This window comes from Tenrec ecaudatus, chromosome 2, assembly GCF_050624435.1.
Source record: "Tenrec ecaudatus isolate mTenEca1 chromosome 2, mTenEca1.hap1, whole genome shotgun sequence".
NCBI classification, from domain to species: Eukaryota; Metazoa; Chordata; class Mammalia; order Afrosoricida; family Tenrecidae; genus Tenrec; species Tenrec ecaudatus.
The window spans coordinates 196,407,972-196,428,194 of record NC_134531.1 but is presented as its reverse complement, the minus strand read 5'-3'; the positions used below and the strand labels follow the sequence as shown (position 1 = coordinate 196,428,194).

Sequence of the window (20,223 nt, the reverse complement as noted above, 5' to 3'; positions counted from 1 at the left end):
TTCAGCCATGCTTCTGTTGTTGAGGCCCTTGGGAGTAGGGGGGAGTTATGCATTGATCATTGTGATCAGTTCTCTTTTCCTCCCCTCCTGCCCCCACCTTCCCTTCCCTCTACCCTTCTGGCATTGCTACTCCCATTTCTGTTTATGAAGGGTTTATCTGACCTGGATTCCATGTGTTGTGAGCTCTTATCTGTACCACTGCACATGCTCCAATCTAGCCAGAACTGAAAGGCAGGACTGGGGTCATGATAACGGGGGGTGAGGAAGCCTCAAAGAACCAGAGGAATATTGGGTGTTTCATCGGTGCTCTACTGCACCCTGGTTGACTCTCCCTTCTGTTTTACACTTCTGTGAGGGGATGTCCTATTGTCTACCAATGAGTTTGGGGTCTCTGCTCTGACCCCCCCCCTTGTTCTTGACAATATGGGTTTGGATTTTTTGGGGTTTTTTTTGTCTTTTGGTGCCTGTTTCCTGAGTCTGTTGTTGACACCTCATGATCGCACAGCTGTGCTTCCATGTGGGCTTGTTACTTCTCTGCTAGATGACTGCTTGTTTACCTTCAAGACTTTAAGACCCAGATGCTATACTCTTCCTTATCTTTAAACTCATATTCCAACAGTGATAAATCTGGCTCTTACCATCTGCCATGCATTGTAGTTAACAGTTCAGTTCTGCTGTACACACCTAGTTATATTTGAGTTGCTAATGCATTCCCCTATAGTTCCATGGGGAACAACATCATCAACCAGCTTACAGTGCTGAGATACATTTCCTTTTACCTTTAGTCTTACAGATTACACTCTTTCAAACTGATTAAGGTCAGCACCTCTTTCCTAGCTCCTTTCAGTGAGGTGGTTTTAATGTAGTTGTAATACATTTTTATTCTTTTGTTACTGCATTCCTTCCTGGGATCTCTTGACCTGTTTTGTTTTTAAAGTTTGTATGAAGGTTCACGCTTTGTGCTAAAAAGTTCCATAGATTTTATTTATGACACAAATATGGTATCATTTATTTATTAAGGGATCATGCAGAATAATTTTTCTCCCCCTCAAAAAGAAAGCAATCCCTGTTGGGGTAATGGCTAAGCATTTGGCTCCTAACCAAATGATTAGTGATTTGAACCGATCTGATTTAGCAATGTTTTGTCCTGCTGTACTTATGATCTCTGACTCGGAATTGACTTGATGGCACCTAACAACCATAGCAGCAGCAGCTACTCCATGGCAGAATGATCTGGAGTCATGCCTAAAACACATGGGGCACTGTCACATGGAGTCTCATAAATTAATCCCATATCACCTAACTATGACATGTATCCATCATGTTACTAGGTGCTCTCAAGTTGGAGAGCATTGAGTTTGTGTTTTGTGGATATACAACAGGATGAAACACTGCCCTGTCCTGCACTATCCACACATGGTTACCGTATTTGAGACCAATGTTAGAAACACTCTGTCAGTCCATCCCACCGAGGGGCTTCCTCTTTTTAGCTGTCTTTACTAAGCTTGATGGCTTTCAGGGACTGGTCCCTCCTGATAAAGTCCAAAGTATTTGAGATGTAGTCTTGTTGCCATTCTCACTTATAAGGAGCATTCTCGTTGTACTTCTCCAAGACATATTTACTTGTTCTGGTAGTTTTTAGTCCTTTCAGTATTCTTTGCCAACATCATAATTCAAATGGGTTTATTCTCCTGCTTTGCTTATACACTTTCTAGCTTTCAAATGCATATAAGGCTATTGAAAATATCATTGGTTGCATCAGGTCCACCTTAGCAAAATGACATCTTTTTTGGTCTTTCAGCATCGCCCCCCGCCCCCAACAGTTTTATTGGCGCATAATTTATATGTCATATAATTGAATAGTTCAATCACTCAATCATTTCAAGGGGAATTATACAATCACCACATCTATCTTAGAACATTCCTTCCCCCAGGATTGAATCACCTGAGTTGTGCAGTCATGATCTGTTCTAGTGCTCCCTCCCCACTCTGTCCTTCATTGTTTACTCCCCAAATTCCCTTTCCTTTCCTATCACCCATTCCCCACCCCCACCCCTGCATTCCCTATAACATTTTGTATCCGTTATTGTCTTTATACATCCACTCCTGTGGTTCACAGCTGGGAAACCCCATAAAATACAACAGCTTGCAATAAGTTGGTAAGGATAAGATCCTATTAGTATAAAGACAAAAATACAAATAATGTGTCAGTGGGAGAAGATTCCCATCAACATTCAAAAAGCCAGGGAAGAAATTTCTGTCATGGAACAACTATGAAATTCTTGGAGCCAGTACAAATTCAGGTTGTGTCTACAGGGAGGTCGACTGGCCAAGTATCAGGTTCGATCCAGCATAATCAAGACACATTTTGAAAAGGTCTTTAGCAGCAGAAAATAGCGTGAAGAAGAAAAAGTAAAATAACAAACAGGAACATAAACAAGGATTCTAACTAATCATATGAAAAACTGATTAACATATTTCATAATTAAAGAAATTCAAATCATTATACTATTTAATGTTGATGAAGATCTAGGAATTTCATAGCAAAGAGAAGGCGGCAGGGGGGTTCAAACCCACCAGGTGCCCTTGGGAGGAAGATGTGGCAGTTGCTTTTCTAAAGAGCTAGAGCCTCAGAAACACTGGAGCTGACTTCATACACTGTGGAGGGAGAATAAAGTGGTTCAACCTGTAAGAAACGGCAATTTGGCAACCCAGACTACATTTAGTTTCTGTTGTCCCAAGCCTTACGGTTTATTATTGATGAAACAATTGATCATTTCTCCCAGTTTCTCTGGATCATGGCTGAAGAGATAGCAGTGGAAACAACTTGTTTCTGTTTTAGCAGTCAAGGGTTTCTGCAGAAAGACTAAGGTTGAATATAGAGTCATCTCAAAAGTTGGTGTTTACTGGTGGCTGAGACCTTGATTAGAGATATTGAATGGAATGCCGATGCATGATCTCTCCATGAGTACTAGGCTTACAGTGTGGTGGCTGAAGAGCACAAGAGTGGAAGTGAGCAAGGAGGAAAGTATATTGCTTTATTTTGCTCAGAAGTCACTCAGCATTAATTCCATTGGTCAAGACACTTAGAAGCACTGCACAGATTCAAGGGAAGGAATCATGGACCTCAATTCTTGGTGGCAGAAACGCTATGTCACAATTATAGGAAGAGCGCATTGGACAGGTAACATATAGGTGTGGTCATCCTGGAAAGTAAATCCTGGTATGTGTAATAGTAGAAAATGCTCATGTACTTTGATGGTCTATTTTCTAGAAATTTATAAATATAGATGTACACGTATCCTGAGATCTTCATTTGAGGATAAGCAGCTGGACATTGTGATGGCAGGTAACAGATCTAAATATCCATCAATAAGAGAAATAAATAAGTTGTGTTATTAGTATAATAGTGTATGTCACAGAGCTTTTATAAAAAAATAGGTCTATGCTTCCAGACGTGGCAAGATCTATAAAATGCAAGTAAAACAAGATTTAGAATTTGATCATTAGGAAAGGACCCACGTGTCCTTTGCATCACATATCTCTGTAAATAACTGCTGATCTGGGAGAAGGGAGAATACTTAACCTACCGTTATGCTGTTTGTATTTTTTAGCATGTACTTATTTCCTCTATATTTAAAATGTTTCCAAAAGAATACTTATTATATAATTGGATGTAAGCTCTGGATTATATTCTTAAAACATTTATAATAGACAAATTCTGAAGTACCTTCCTGAAAAAATTTGTCTCTGGGATTTAATATGATATAAATTACATAAATATTTTTTGCTTTCAGGTTTGTTTGTTTTGTTTTGTTTTTTCATTTTTTCTGAAGTGATTTGCATAATTTGTGTTCTTTTTTAAAAACCAATGAAGTTTTAAAAGAAAGGGATGCCGATTTGCATGAATATTGTGAGGCCCTTTGGTAATGGAATGGGAAGATGTACATGCACTTGTCATGCGCAAGGAGTGTTCTGCTGACAGCAGTAAGAAACCATGTCATTATTTTAAAACAACGGTATAGCTTAAAATAACATTCATTCGTGTGCTGTTCTAGAGATCAGATGTTAAATCTGTTTCACTGACCTTATGGTCAAGGTGTCAACAAGGCTAATTTTTGTAAACTCTAAGAGGAGAATCTGTGTTCATGCTTTTTTCAACTTCAAGTGGCCACCATTACTCTCTGACGTAGGCCCTTTCTCTGTCTTCAGTGTTAATTACTGTATTCTCTGCTTCCCCTGTCCCATCGCCTTCTGTGACTCTTAACTTTTCCCAGGTTGTTCTTAAAAGGACCATTACAGTTACATTAGTCCATCTGAATAATAATCCAGGATAATCTCTCCATTTCCACATCTTTAGTTTAAACACATCTGCATTGTGCCTTTTTGTCATACTAGGTAACATTTACACATTCAGTGAATGAGGATGTGGACAGATTAGGGGGTCATTATTTAGCCTACAACAAGATATAAACATAAGTAATATTGTACTTTAATAATTAATGAAGAAGAATGCAGCTTCAGGATTGGAGAAAGCCTTATTAGCAGCCTGCAGTATGCAATGACACAACGTTGCTTGCCGAAAGTGAGGAGAACTTGAAGCACTTGCTGATTAAGGTCAAGGACTGCAGCCTTCAGTGTGCATTACAACTCAGTGTGAAGAAGACCAGAACCTCACAACTGGACCAATAGGTAACAGCATGGTAAATGGAGAAAAGATTGAAGTCGTCAAGGATTTCTTCTTGCTTGGATCACAAACAATGCTCATGGAAGCAGCAGGCAAGAGATCAAAGGATGCATCACATTGAGTAAATGTGCAATACAAGACCTTTTTTCAAGTGCTTAAAGGCAAGGAGGTTACTTTGAGAACTAAAGTATGCTTGACCTAAGCCGTGGTATTTTCAGTTGCCTCATAGGCATGTGAAAGTTGGACATAGAATAAGGAAAACTGAAGAAGAATTGATGATTATGAATTGTGATGCTAGAGAAGAATATTAAAAGTTTCATGGACTGCTAAAAGAACTTACAAATCTGTCTTGGAAAAAGTACAACCAGAATGAATGATCCTTAAAGGAAAAGATGGAGTGACTTTGTCTCGTGTATTTTGGACTTATTGTCAGGAAATATCAGTCTCTGGAGAAGCACATCATGCGTGGTAAAGTAGAAGGGTGGTGAAAAAGAGCAACACCCTCAACAGAATAGATCAACACAGTGGCTGCAACAACGGACTTTAATAAAACAATTGGGAGGATGGCGCAGGACTGGGCAGTGTTTTGCTCCACTGTTTATAGGGTCACTGTGAGTCAGACCCAACTTAATGGGACCTAAACAACAACAGTACTTGCACTAAACATCCTTAAACAAATACTTTTATAACTTCTGTGATTATTTCCATAGTAATGTCCTAGAAGTAGAATTGCAAGTTCAAATGTATAAATAGAGTCTAAATAAAATACCCAGCAAAAAGCATTTCATCAATTTATGTTTTGTCGGCTCTTATACAACATTACCATCTACCTGCTGAACCATGGTCTGGAGTTTTACTGAAGTTCTCCTGGAAGAACTTACTTTTCAACAAATTCCCTCAAACCTATATAGTCTTCCAAGGTCTTTGGTGTTTAGATTTTCATAATTAATTTAAATCCATCTGACAGCATAGTTTAGAAGTCTGTCTACCTGGATTCAGATCCTAAACCCCACTACTAGTATTATCTCTGAGAGGTTACTTAACTTTGATAATCTTGTTTCTTCACTTGATTTCATAATAGTATCTTCCTCATGGGATTATTATGAGACTTAAATAAGCTAATAGATGAAAAGTCCTTATAATTCTTAATGTATAAGTATTAAAATATGTTTATTCTTGATATCTCAGAAATTCATTTATATTTGTATTCAACTACTGGTATTTCTTAGTACTCAAGCATTTCTCCTAGATTGTTTTGAAAGTTCCCATTTAAAATTTAAATTACTTATTGTTGGGAACTTTGCCTTCTCCTACGCTCTCAGCACTTGGCATGCCCATGTATCATTGCTCTCAGTGGGTACTCAATAAACTGATGAATATTCTAAGCATGCATACACAAACACACCAATTGTTGATTCGAAATATTTAGAATTTGGAGACATTTTTAGAAGAGCTTGCTAGAAATTCCAATGTCACCTTATTATTGCATCTTTCTGAGCCCTTTGAAGAAGTTAGTCCTTAATAAATAGGAATGAATTTTTGTTACAGGAACCAGTGACATTTGGGGATATAGCTGTGCTCTTCAGCCAGGAGGAATGGAGATACTTGGACCCTATTCAGAGGGCCCTGTACCGAGAGGTGATGCTGGAGAACTACAGAAACCTGGTCTCATTGGGTAAGGAGCTTTCCTTGTGATGTAGAATCTGCTATGGGAACAGCCTAATGCCATTTCCAAGGAAGCCATTTGAATAGCTTACTCAGGTTTAGCCTGTAGGTGGCCTCAGAGATTGCTGCTGGAATAGGTCACAGTTTAGTAGAGTTAATGGTGGGCATCTCTACTGCATTTTTTCTTTCTTCTGCTCCCTTAGCTCCTCTAGTCATAGAAAGCTCCAGCTCCAGCCAGAGCCCTAACTTTCTTTCCAGGACACCACCTTTCTTACTGTCTTCTGGTGCCTGATTTTTAAAGCTGGTCTCAGAACATACCTCTCTTCTTCCTTGTATTATTCTCTATACTGGTGACTCAAGCTGTCCCCGAGGGCTGAATGACCTTTCACGCCTGCAACCTGTATTCTTACCCTTTTTCTTTTTCATGAACAGGGATTCCATTTTCCAAACCAAAGATTATCTCCCAGTTGCAGCAAGGGAAAGGCCCCTGGATGGTGGAAAAAGGAGTTTCTGGCGGTGTCGGCAAAGGTGAGGGGCAGTGATGGACATAGTGTATTCCAGTAACCTGGGGAATGCCAGTGAGGAGGCTGCATTTTGGAGACACTAGTTAGGACTCTCCATGATGTGCTGGCCAGGTGGGAAATGCTGAGAAGGGCATGTCCCCTCTTTCTACAGTTTTTATTAAATAGTCCATCAGATTCTGAAGGAGGGTTGATTTCTCCTAATGTGTTGCTCCTTAGATTTCTCTTATTATAGGAGTACAGAATATGTAATGCAATATGTAGTGTATAAAGGGGTGTAATTTTTATATCTTTCACTTATTGGGTAAGGAGGCTTGTCTATAATGAAGAATTTACTATAGAAACATCTTAGTTTCCTCTGAGGTTCAGAATCTGGAGGCTTCTAATCTGCTGTGTCCTGAGAAAGGTTGAAGCTCTGTAGGGTTAAAAATAAATACATTTTTGTGGAAATATTCCTGATGCTGTTCTTACCCTTATCAGCCTTCCCAACTTCCCCTTCACAATCCCCTCCTTGATAGCTTCCCCTACTCCATTCTCAGTATTGAGTATGAGACACATAAAAGTCTCCCATCTTAAAGACATTTCTTGTATTCAGAACTCTTTATTCTTTCCAAATTGATCCACCCAGAACCACTCGAGTTATTTTGTGTGTCACTCTCCTGCCTAGACCTTCCTTCTAATATGTGAGTGTTATGATTTATATTTATGCCATTATTTTAAAACATTTCTTCCTTACGAACAGGGATTTCATTTTCAGTGCCAAAAATGAACTGCCAGTTGCTTCGAAAAAATCCTTGCGTGGTGAAAAGAGAAATCCTCCAAGACACCTCTCCAGGTGAGTGAGTGACTGGGAAATGATGATGCAAGGGAGTCTGTAGATGAGCAGGTCATGAGAACGCAATACACAGAGGCTTTCTTGAAAACTTTGAACTCTTGAAATGTTCAGAGGTTAAACCTACAAGGCACACTGTAGGACTAGCATGAGGCTGTCTGCTCCCATAGAGATCGGAAGTCTCAGAAACCTTACATAGGATTCTATGAGACAGGAATACTCAGTGGCAATGGGTTTAGGTCTTTTGTGCTGTTTTTGTTGTTGACATGTCCCAGGTCACTTTGCAGAAGCCTCTTTGCATCACGAAGGTCTTCGTCTTGACAGCTTTCTGTGCATAACATTCTTTCAGATAGGAAGTGAAGCTGTCTTTTCCTCTATTTAACACCACTCCATGATGACATGGCCTCCTCCTTTTTTGCAGTCTCAGTGTCTTCTAGCATTTTAGTCTCTTACTCTTCATGACTTCCTTTCCATCTGTGTCTAAATGATGTGCCCAAGACCTCTGGCCTCCTCTAACTTCACGAGGAAGAGAGAGAATCACCATTAACAGATAAATTTTATGATATGGAGGTTGATATGCCTCTACCCTTCAGCTCTTGTACCAGTTCTGACAATGACCACACCTCTCATGGCACTTTGGACTTTCTGCTGGGTTTGATCATTCATTGCAAAGGCCACACAGAACTCACAGACCGAACTCAGCAGATAAAGGTTTACTAGGGAGATAACTGGTTACAATTCAAGGTCAGGGATGCACAGAATACTGTTCTTTCATCAGGACAGCCTCATCTCAGCTGTGTTCACAGGTAGTCTCACCAGTCCGTCCTTCTGGCTGGCCTCTGCCCTCCTTGAGCAAATGTTACAAATTCTTTTAGCTCTGTGTGTAAAATACCAGAGGCAACTCCCTCCACCAGGAAGTCTTGACCCAAAGCTACTCAGCTCACTAGCTCTGTAGGTTCCACCGAGTTGTTCCAAGTATTCAGAACACCCTCCCCCCCCCCCCCCGCCCTGCCCCCTACTCTGCCAGCAAGCCTCCGTCCCAAAAGCACTGAGATTTTGGGTTCTGCAGGCCAAGAACCCACCACATCATCCCTTGCTGGTGTCCTGGTTCTGTTGCCACTTCTTTCACCAACTCCAATGTTATAAGTTCTCTATGTCTCCTGGGTCTAGGAGATTCTTAGCATAGGGCTCTGGATCCAAACCTCCCCCCAAACAAACATGCTTTTCTCTTGTTTATTCCGGGTGGCATTACGATTCCCGTTTTTTTCCCTTGGGATCTGGGATTGGCTCTCTTTTAAGCCTATGGGATAGCAAAGAGAACTATGGTGGTATATTGGTTACATATTGGGTTGCTGAATGCAAGGCCAGTAGTTCAAAACTACCAGCCTCCTCCACAGGAGAAATCTGTAACTTTGTATTCCTGTGAGAAGTGATAGTCTCAGAAACCCATATGGGTAGTTCTATCTTGTCCCATCTATTCAGTGAGTTAAAATTGAAGATGGCAGTGAGGTTGACATAGAAAACTAACCAATCCCCACATGAGAATTACATACACCTTATTTATATGATCTCACAAAGAGCGTGTGGTGGCATAATGGGTTACACATTGGGCTTCTAACCCCGTAGTCAGCAGTTCAAATTCACCAGCCACCATTTGGTAGCAAGATGAGACTTTCTGCTACCATAAAGATATATACCCTTAGAAACTAAACAGGCAATTTCTCCTCTATCTCGTAGAACAACTAGGAGTCAGAATTGCCCAGACCTTATGGACCTTTTTTGCATTATTACAGCACCAATGCCATATCATTATTTTAGATTTATCTTTATAGTTTGTTCTTTAATCTCTTATCCTTCCTTGTAGTAGTTTGATCTTTAATCTCTAATCCTTTCAGTGGCATCTCTTTTTAGCGTCTATTCATCCTTGTTAAAATGTAATTTTCTCTTACCAAGAATTAGCAGGCAGTACAGACAGCATTTAAGAGAATGGATTGAATTTAAGCATTCATAAATTGAGTATGCCCACCACCATTTAGAAGTCTTATGACCTATAAGAAAGTTACTTAGCCTCTCTGAACCCTGTTTTCTTTACCTATCTTTCATTGCTTGCAGCACGGAGAGCTTTTTGAAACTGATGTTAATTCTATACCCTAGGAAACCCCACGATTTATTTCCCATGGAGTGAATGAAGTAAGACACCTACATTTGACATGAAACCTACTTCATAGCCTATCCCACATTCCTTTTCAACTTGTTAGGCCATTTCCAATACAGCTTCATGTTCTGGCCACATCTTGATGTTTGACAGCATTTTTGTGTTAGTCTTTCCGTTTTGATTGCCTCCTCCGTATTCACTGGAAAAACTCCTTATTCTCCCCTCCCAAAATGCATTCCTTTACTTAAATGTTTCCTTTGTCTTTCCCATTTCCCAATGTTAATTTTTCTATCATTTTTGCTTATGTAGCACTATATACATACCTTGACCACATCAATTACAGTATGTATCAGACTGAATTACAGGTTTTGGGGGTTTTCCCCCATTATTTTTCTCATTGGATTTAGCACATTGAGGGGATAGACAAGGTTGTTTTTTTTAATTCTATGCTTCCATAATTCCATATGTTTTGTTCAGTTCATATTTGTAGAATTTTACTGAATTACTCCTATTATTGACTCAGTGCTGATGAATCTCAAAATTAAGTACTAAGTCCAGCCAAACCATTTCAGCTCTTAACGTTTTCCAGATTCCATTCTGTCCTTCCTCTAATCCAAATTTTGTCCACTTAGCAAATATAAGCATCAGTTTAATTTTCATTATTTGCCCAAGATCTTATAACACCTCCTACTTTCTATATTGTCATTCTGAATTCCTCTGCCCGTTGCCCAGGAACTTTTAAACCAATCGCAACCTGGATTTCCTTCTTGAGTCAAGTAAGCTTCCATTAAATAGTTTTGTTTTTCTTCCTGGAAGACTTTGATTAGCTAGCCTCTCTGACCTACAGATCCTGTTCCTTTGTTTTTCTATAGAAATTCAGCCTATATTTTACCATCCAAACTTATTCATTAATGCCATGCTTTACTAATAGAGCTGATATTAGTATTTTCACTCCCAAACTTCAAACCTAAGTTTAAAAAATCATATAATGGAGAAATGGATTATTACTGTTGGTTTTGTAGGTTTGTTTATTTCTTATTCCCAATGTGTCAATATTTGATTGAGTTTCAGGGACCAAATATCAAGGAGAAGATCTGTTTTTGGTTTATTCTTATGTCCCTTGCCTTTCCTAATAATTTTTAAATTATCCCATCCATCCTTTTTATTTTTTTAGTTTTTTTTAAAATACAGCATTGATTGTATACTGTATAGTTATACAATTTAAACAAAAGCCTAAGTCCACTGCCATCAAGTCAGTTACAACTCATAAGTGACCCTGTATAGCCATGGTTCATAATACCTTCATCATGCCGCAATCGTTTAATACAGTTCCTCATGTTGTGGTGACCCCAACCATAACATTATTTTCATTGCTACTTCATAACTGTAATTTTGCTACTGTTACGAATCAGGTGATCCCTGTGAAAAGGTCATTTGACTCCCAAAGGGGTCATGACCCACAGGTTGAGAACTCCTGCTGTATAGAGTTTCTGAAGCTGTACATATCATCTCTCTTGCAGAGTGGCTGGTGAATTCGAACTGCTGGCCCTGTGGTTTTCAGTCCACCTAACCTGAAAATTCCCCAGTGTTCCATTATACATATAAGGAATTAACAAATAATCATAAGACATATATATTGTTCTACTTAAAATACTTGATTTATACATTGAGGAGGCTTTAAAAAGTGGTGGTGATTATACAGTTATTCTTGATGTGATTGAACTATTGAATTGTATGATACAGGAATTATATGCCAATAAAACTTATAGGAAAAGGTTCATGGAAAATTTACCTTATCTTTAAGTAAATTTTCCTTCAAACTTTTAGAAGGCCCCTTGTATATGTTGTGATAGAATGGATTATATAAATAAAAGATGGTTTTAAAATTCTAAGAAAGGGATAGTCGATTTAAACTTTAATAATTGAGAAATTTCTATGGAAGAGAAGGATGAGAGTAGTTGGATACATTTCTGGATGTGCAAGGACAGTCATATTTTGACAAAATAGAAAAAAAGGAGAAGGTACCTTGGTTGATCCATGAAGATTCAAATTGATCTTTCCCATAACTTAAAAAGCAAAACCCTCTGCCACTGAGTAGATTCTAACACATAAAGAGCCTAATGGACAGGGTAGAACTGCTTGTGGGTTTCTGAGCCTGTAACTCTTTATGGAAGTAGAAAACCTCCAAGCAGGGGTGATTTCAAACTACTGACCTTGTGGTTTGCAACCCATCACAGGCATTACTAGTTTTAAAAATTATAGCTGATATATTTCCTGTTTTTCTCAATGATGTCAGTAAAACATTTTATTACTAAAACTAGATAGACTAAGCAGTAATTTTATTAGCATTAAGTTATCTGGCTATATCTAATTTATTTAAGGAAACAAAAACACCATCTAGTCAGTTTTGACTCATAGGGAAAGGGAAATTACCTACTGTAATTACAGTTCTCTAATTTTAATCACTTTTCATTCATGGATTAATTAATGAAAGCCAGCTTTTAACACAAGAGTTTCTTAGCTTTAACTCAGCTAAAAAAATTCACTAGAATCAGAGGTTAATTTAGAGCTTGTGCATGTTTCTAGATGAGCAGGAAATGTCAGATTTTGCCAAAGTGGAATAAAAGAGAAGTTACCCTGCAGAATTCCATTATGCTCTTAAGCAGGGGGCCAGTTCACTGTCCCTAAGACCCGTTGGAGGGCCGGGCTATAGTTTAAAAAAAAACTATGAACAAATTCCTATGCACACTGCACATATCTTATTTTGAAGTAAAAAACCAAAACGGGGCAAAAACACCCCGCAGGCCGGATAAATGTCCTCGACAGGATGCATGTGGCCCGCGAGCCGTAGTTTGAGGACGCCGGCTCTAAAGGTTCCTACAAAGAGAATTCAGTGTTCTGATTTCAATTTATTAAAACAAACGGACATGTCTTGTTTTTTTTTTCACATTTTCAAATAGAGAAGTGATGGTAATGTAATTAATATGAAAGAATTATTATTCGGATCACAAACGATATATTATTATTTAGGGCTCATTTCAAACCTCTTTTATATGTATTGTTGCCAATTTTATTGTCCCACTGATGCATTGATTTGTCTTTTCCACAAGGCTAGACATTAATTCTTCTGATTAATTTCAGGTTTCAAGACTTGGCCTCAAGCAGGAGTATTGCCTTCCAGACAGGACATTTTTATAGAAGAAAAACCTGAAGGAATAGTAAAGGAAAAAGACATGAAGTATAGTCACTGGAATGTCAAGTTTAGGGAAGCTTTGGATTTTAAGGGCAGGTTGGAATGGGAGCAACAGAAGAATCCTCAGAGGCAAGTGGTAACCTCATACAGGAAAGCTATCAGTGGAGGTAGAGACACTACAAGTCTTGAACTGGGGGAAGGCTTCTTTATAAATACAGTTTTTGTAAGACAACAGAATGTTCCTAAAGAAAGGACACCCAGTATATATTATACTTGTGGAAAGGATTTTAAACAAGATATTGATCTAATGAAATGCTTTCAGATTTACCCAGAAGAAAAAGCTTATATCTGTAATAAGTGTGGCAAAAGCTTCCATCACAGTCTTCAGTATATTGAACACCAGAGGATTCATAATGGTGAGAAACCCTACAAATGTAATGAGTGTGAGAAAACCTTTAGTCACAGGTCATCCCTTCTAGCCCATCAGAGGATTCACACTGGAGAGAAACCTTACAAATGTAATGAATGTGAAAAATCATTTAGCAACAGTTCAGCCCTTATCAAACATCTGAGAGTGCATACTGGAGAGAAACCATATCAGTGTAATGAATGTGGTAAAGCCTTCAGCCAGTGTTCAACCCTCACTATACATCAGAGAATTCATACAGGAGAGAAACTCTATAAATGTGATGAATGTGAGAAGGCCTTTAACTGCAGAGCAAAACTTCATAGACATCAAAGGATCCATGCTGGTGAGAAACCCTACAAATGTAGTGAATGTGGAAAAGGTTACAGCCAATTTACATCTCTGGCTGAACATCAGAGACTCCATACTGGAGAACAACTGTGTAAATGCATGGAATGTGGGAGAAACTTCACACGTATCTCAACTCTTATTGAACATCAGCGAATTCATACTGGACAGAAACCTTATCACTGTAATGAATGCGGGAAAACCTTCAATCAATATTCATCCTTTAATGAACATCGTAAAATTCATACTGGAGAAAAACTTTATACATGTGAAGAATGTGGTAAAGCCTTTGGCTGTAAATCCAATCTTTATAGGCATCAAAGAATTCATACTGGTGAGAAACCCTATCAATGTAATCAGTGTGGGAAAGCTTTCAGCCAGTATTCATTCCTCACTGAACATGAGAGAATCCATACAGGAGAGAAACTTTATAAATGCATGGAATGTGGGAAAGCCTACAGTTACAGATCAAACCTTTGTAGACACAAAAAAGTTCACAATAAAGAAAAACTCTATAAATGGAAGGACTATGAGAAACCTTTTATCTACAACTCTTACTCATTATCAGAATTCTCTTTGAAGTGATAAGCCCTATGAGATTCCATTTGTCCCTCAAATAATCCCAGACTTCTCACTGAAGAATAAATAGGGGAATTTTATGGAAAAGTTACAAAAATGTTTGAGAACAATTCTCTTTTCTAATGTTCCCATGAACTTTTTTAATCTCCCTTGTAAATAAGGCACAAAACTCCTAATAGCTAATTCTTCCTTCTACAAGAACTGTGTTGCTTCCTTTTACGTGTTGTTGAGTCGTTTTTGACTCATGGTGATCCTTTGTATCATAGAAGGAAACACTGACCTTGAACCATCCTCAAGTTGTAGCTCTGATCCTTTGTTCTTGTACAGCCAGTGTGTCAATCCATCTCATTAAGGGTTTTCCTTTTTTTTTGCTGGCCTGTTTTACCAAGCATGATATTCTCTAGAACCTAGTCCATCTTGATAACTTGTTCAAAATACGTGTGTGGAAGTGTGTTAGGGAATATGCTAGTAGGCACAACATAATTAAAGTAGCCCTAATGGCATGGTGGGTTATATGTTGGGCTGCTAACCACAAAGTCAGCAGTTCAAAACCACCACATTGTTTGGATGGTAGTAAATTTTATTGTTGGAATTGATTGTAAAAACATAAAAGACATGGACTTGTTTAATTCTATAAGAACCATTCAATTCTAGGTTTTCTAACAACATGAGCAATTTTTTTCAATTCATGCGAAAATGTACAAGATCTTATTTAAAAAGCATGAAAATAGTTGAATATACACTTTGTTTCACTCATTAGACTATTCTATTTCTATGCGTAGGCTGTTTTTTTAAGTCATTATGTACATTATTTACATTATGTAAATAGTTATGAGGCCTCCTTTTCTTAAATGTCAGGCAGACCTAGGAAGCACCCCTTTTCTTAGAAGTTAAAAAAAATTTTAGATCTCTACATTTAATTTTTTTCATGGGAAAATAGTTGAGCTCGCTTTTTGTGTGCAGCTCCATGAGGAAATTGTGTGTGTTAACATAGTGTTGGAATATTCCTATTTTTTTATGATTTTCATAATGTACTTTTTGTATATTTTGAAAATTAAAAAATTTCCCCCCAAAAAAATTTCCCAAATGGGTACTCTCTTTTATTCCTGTAGTATTTCTTCATTTGATGATTCTATATGATTAAATAGAGTTTTATCAAACTGAAGTCAGTTGAGAAACTGTTATGCAAATACTTCTTTGCAGAAGGTATGCATTTGACAGAATCTCAGACTATACCTAATCACTCATTAGAGCCAAGAGGGATAGTTTTTCATTTTACCATTGGAAAATCAAGCTGTCAATACTAAAATGTAGGTATTTAGCTCTGGTGTTCTGTGATAATTAAAAGATTCATTCCAACTGCAAATCCCAAGAGTACCATTTCTTTTATAAAATGATTATATAAGAATTACATTAATTAGTTTGTGATCTTTGTAATTAGTTACATGTGATTGTGATCTCTGAGGCTTTTCTTCATACTTATTTTAATAATAATTGACTTAGAATAAAGCTTTTTTATTTTTTAACTTTTTGTGAATTAGATGGGGGGTTTAATTATACACTTTTATTTCCTTTATCTTTTGAGTTTCCAATTACTATTGCTTTTATGTTCATTTTACTGAATTTTTCAAACTCTGAAAACCAGATATTGTCATTGCTTTTGGGGGTTTCACATACAAAGGTTTTGTTTCTGTTATACATCTCTTAGTAATTCCTTTGTGTAAACAAATGTAAACATTGTCATCAATTCTAAAAGAAATGTATGAATATTATTAAACATTATATTCATCAGTTTAACTTGGTTATTAGGACAGATTCCATGTTTTTAAAATATGTGTCTTCCTGGGTCAGCTTCCTCCAGTTATTTATATGGCTTTTGCAACTGATATCACTTGTTCTGCACAAGTGTTCTTTAAAGTGTCAAAGAGTAAAGATGTTACTTTGAAGATTTTGGTGTGCCTGAACCAAGCCATAATAATTTCATTTGTCTCATATGCATGGGAAAACTGAACAATGAATAAGGAAACCCACAGATAAATTGACACATTTGAATTGTGTTGGTGAAGAATACTGAAACTACCATGGATTTCCAGAAGAACAAGCAAATATCATGGGAGAACTGCAACCAAAATGCTCCACAGAAGCAAAGATGATGAGACTTGGGACATTTTATCAAGAGAGATCAGTCCCTAGAAAAGGACACCATGCTTGGTTATGTAGAAGGTCAGCAAAAGGAAGACAAAATGTACAAGTAACACAGTGGCTGCAACAGTGGACTCAAGCACAGCAGTTGTGAGGATGACATAGGACTTGGCAGTGTTTTCTGTTTTATATGGAGTTGCTATGAGTTGGACCTGACCTCATGGTACTTAAAGAAATCAGCATAGTGTATTTTTTGCCTTCATCAGAATTAAGTTTTGTATTTATATTTGCAATGAACTGCACCTTTTAGCTGACTTAAATATTCAATATTGTACATAGTTAATTTTAAGATATTCTAGATAAAATAATAGGTACCCAATAACAAGTGCGTTTAGTATCATATTCTAGTTTTTAAATCTACAATAAGTAGCCAGGGCTCCTTGTAGAAAAGGCAGAAATACCTGGAAAGTGTAAGGGATATATAAGGGAGGTTCAAGAAATCTATTGAAAAATTACCTTTCATTGCATTTTTTCATGAAAAATTTGAAGCACATATTAAAACAAAAAAAAAACACTCAAAGATAATGGGATGTCAGATGGCATATTAAGTACTCAGTCAAATTTAGAACAATGTAAGCGCCTAAAGTAATAACTCAATTATAACACAAAAACATGAATAGCAAAAAGTGCTTTATAAAATTTGAATGACATCTTTTAAATATACATGAAGTGGTAGTTTTAGAAAAGTCACCTTTATAACCCTTAATTCAGATAAAAATCAATAGATGCTAAAACTTACTGTGAATAATACTTCAAAAATACTTGTATGATGTCAAAATAACCAGCTACAAAGGAAAGATACACCTTTCTAACAGATCTGACAGCCAAATGGGGCTCACCACTAATGGGACAACCAAGCATCATGTAGCTTCTGATAAAATATGAACTATTTTCCCCCCAAATAGATTAAATCTCATACATTCTTACCCTATTTCTTAGAAGTAAAAAGGATAGAGAAAATACTAATGCATAATAGACATTCTACAAGATGACTGGTGTGGACTTAAGCCAATGTATAAAAAGCTGAGACACTTGAAAATAACCAAAATGATCAGGTGTCAGGCATCAAAGACCCAGGACAAAAAATCATTGTGAGAGGGGGAGTGCAGAGTGGAGACCTAAAGCTTATCTGTAGGCAACTGGACATCCCCTTACAGAAGGGTTGCAGGGAGGAGATGAGCCAGTTGGTTCAGTATAGCACTGATGAAACATCTTTCCTCTATGGTACCAATTCTACCATACGAATCCGGCTAGACCAGAGAAGAGCTGGAACACAGGGAGTCCAGGACAGATAAGTCCCTCAGGACTAATAATGAAAGTAACAGTACCAGGAGGGTAAGGGAAAGGGGGTAGAAAGTGGGAACCGATCACAATGATGTACATATTACCCCCTCCCTGGGGATGAACATTAGAAAGGTGGGTGAAGGGAGACAACAGTGTAAGACATGAAAAAATATAAATTATCAGGGGTTTGTTGGGGAGGGAGGGGGAAAAGCTGATAGCAAGGGCTCAAGTAGGAAATGTTTTCAGAATGATGATGGAACAAATGCTTGACACAACAGATTGATGTATGAATTGTGATGAGTTGTACAACCCCAATAAAATTATATGGCATGGTCCTTAAGACATTTTGAGGAATCATAAAGATGAGTATTAGAATGAGGGTTATATAATTAGGTGTGTTTAAATTTGGTAGACGTTATACCAATATTTAAGTTGTATAGCTTAATACTTTTATTTTGGGTGATGCATGCTGAAGTTTGTAAGTTTTGTGTCATAGCTACAAATTTTCAAATAGATTGTAAAAGCAAATGAATCTTTGTGAATGATGTAGAAATGTTCTTTGAACTTTACTGTATTTTTTAAGTTTTTAATAAAAATGTGAGGCAAAAGTGGTTAGATGTACATTACTATTCATTGCATTATCTACAATAAATGATGGAAATAACCCAAGCATCCACCAACAAATGGGTATATGTATGTATGTACACTAGGATATTCTGTCATAAAAATGTTCTGAAAAAAATGAATGAGCCGTGTAAACGAGTGAAATAGAATCAAGAAGACAAATATTTTGTGATTTCAAAATATTTAGAATTGGTAAATACAAAGGCAAATCTTTTGTACTTACCAGAAGCAAGATAGAAGGGAGGAAGGTTATAATGAAAAATTTGCAAATAGTGGTGATGATTACATAACATTGGAAATTAATGTTACTGAGTTATATTCAAAAACTTTTAAGTGGCAAATTTTTTTATATTTTACCACTGTGCCCCCATCCCTCACCTTGAAATATGACCAGCTAAGTCATGGGTATGAAACTTCCGGTCAGAAGTTAACTTTTGTCCTCTCAGATAACTCATTTGGAGTTCCTCATCTAGGAATGTAATTATTGGAAGTAGGATAATTTTAGGCCCACTTTTATCTCTTCCACCAGATTTGAAAACCCTGTAGGTAATATATGAGTTACTGTCTGAGGGCTCTGAAATGTAAAGGTAACATATTTAGGAAATTACCTATGGTGAGGACATCAGTGGCTGAGCAGACACCCAAACCTCATGCAGAGTAACTCATCTCTGGCCAGAGAAAGTGTGTTCCTGAGAGTCGTGAGAGAATGCTCATTTTTTCTTCACTGCCTTTGTACTATTTGTATCATGATGTAAAGAAGAGCAGAGGACCTGAAGTTGAATTTAAAGCAGGAAATGCCCTCAAGAGTTGAATGTGTTAGGGTGATCAAAGAGCAAAGGAATCCGTAATCTCAAGGTTGTGAGATCCTGAGCTTAGCCCTCATCTGTGAGTGCATAGATCTGACCCTAACCAGAGTAGACCATTGCCCAATTCTGACAGCCACAGGAGGTAGATCCAGATAGCATTCCACATACATAGAAAACTGAACTGACATTAGAACCACAGTGTACAGGTGGATTAGAACAGCTAGCCTGAACCTAGCCAGGTCAATTGCCTGCTGAAATAAAATAACATTCTTTAAAAGAAACGAGAATTTCATAATATCCAACGTGTGGCGTGCAATGCAGAATTGCAAAGCATACCAAAAAAACTATAATTTCAATGACTTGAAAAAGAAAACACCAAATCCAAGAGGACACAAAGTTGTAATCACGCTGCTGGAGGTTCAGGCTGAATTCAGAAGAGGATGTAGAACAAGGGATATCACTACTATTCATAATAAACTATGAATAGCCTTGAGAAGAATGGGAATTCCAGAACCCTCCATTGTGCTACCGAACGGGAGAATACTGCATGGTTTAAATTCAGGAAAGGTGTATGTCAGAGTAGTATCCTCACAATTCTTCATTCAATTTGTATGCTCAGAAAAAAATCAGAGCTGTATTATATGAAAAAGAATGTGGAATCCGAATTACAGGAGGCTTATTTACCTCAGTATGCAGATGACACATCCGTGTTTGCGAAAAGTGAGAACTAGAAATACTTGCTGATAAAGATCAAGGATTGCAGCCTTCAGTACAGGATTACAACTCAATGTAAAGAAAACTAAGATCCTCACAACTGGACCAATAGATAACACCATCATAAATGGAGGAAATACTGATATTGTCAAGGTTTTTTCTTGTTTAGATCCACAGCAGTCAAAAGAACAAAGGATATAGTGCATT

The 20,223-nt window shown here is 37.5% G+C and overlaps 1 protein-coding gene across 1 annotated transcript in view; it reads left to right on the top strand.

Annotated features, from left to right (window-relative positions):
- The window catches only part of LOC142440277 (uncharacterized), a 63,597-nt gene extending 45,088 nt beyond the window's left edge, over positions 1-18,509 (top strand). Inside the window, 5 exon segments of the mRNA XM_075542757.1 lie at positions 6,236-6,362; positions 6,785-6,880; positions 7,616-7,708; positions 13,002-14,355; positions 14,357-18,509. Coding sequence (XP_075398872.1) covers positions 6,236-6,362; positions 6,785-6,880; positions 7,616-7,708; positions 13,002-14,355; positions 14,357-14,456 — 1,770 coding nt within the window. The 3' untranslated portion in view covers positions 14,457-18,509.
- Positions 18,510-20,223: the final 1,714 nt, after the last annotated feature.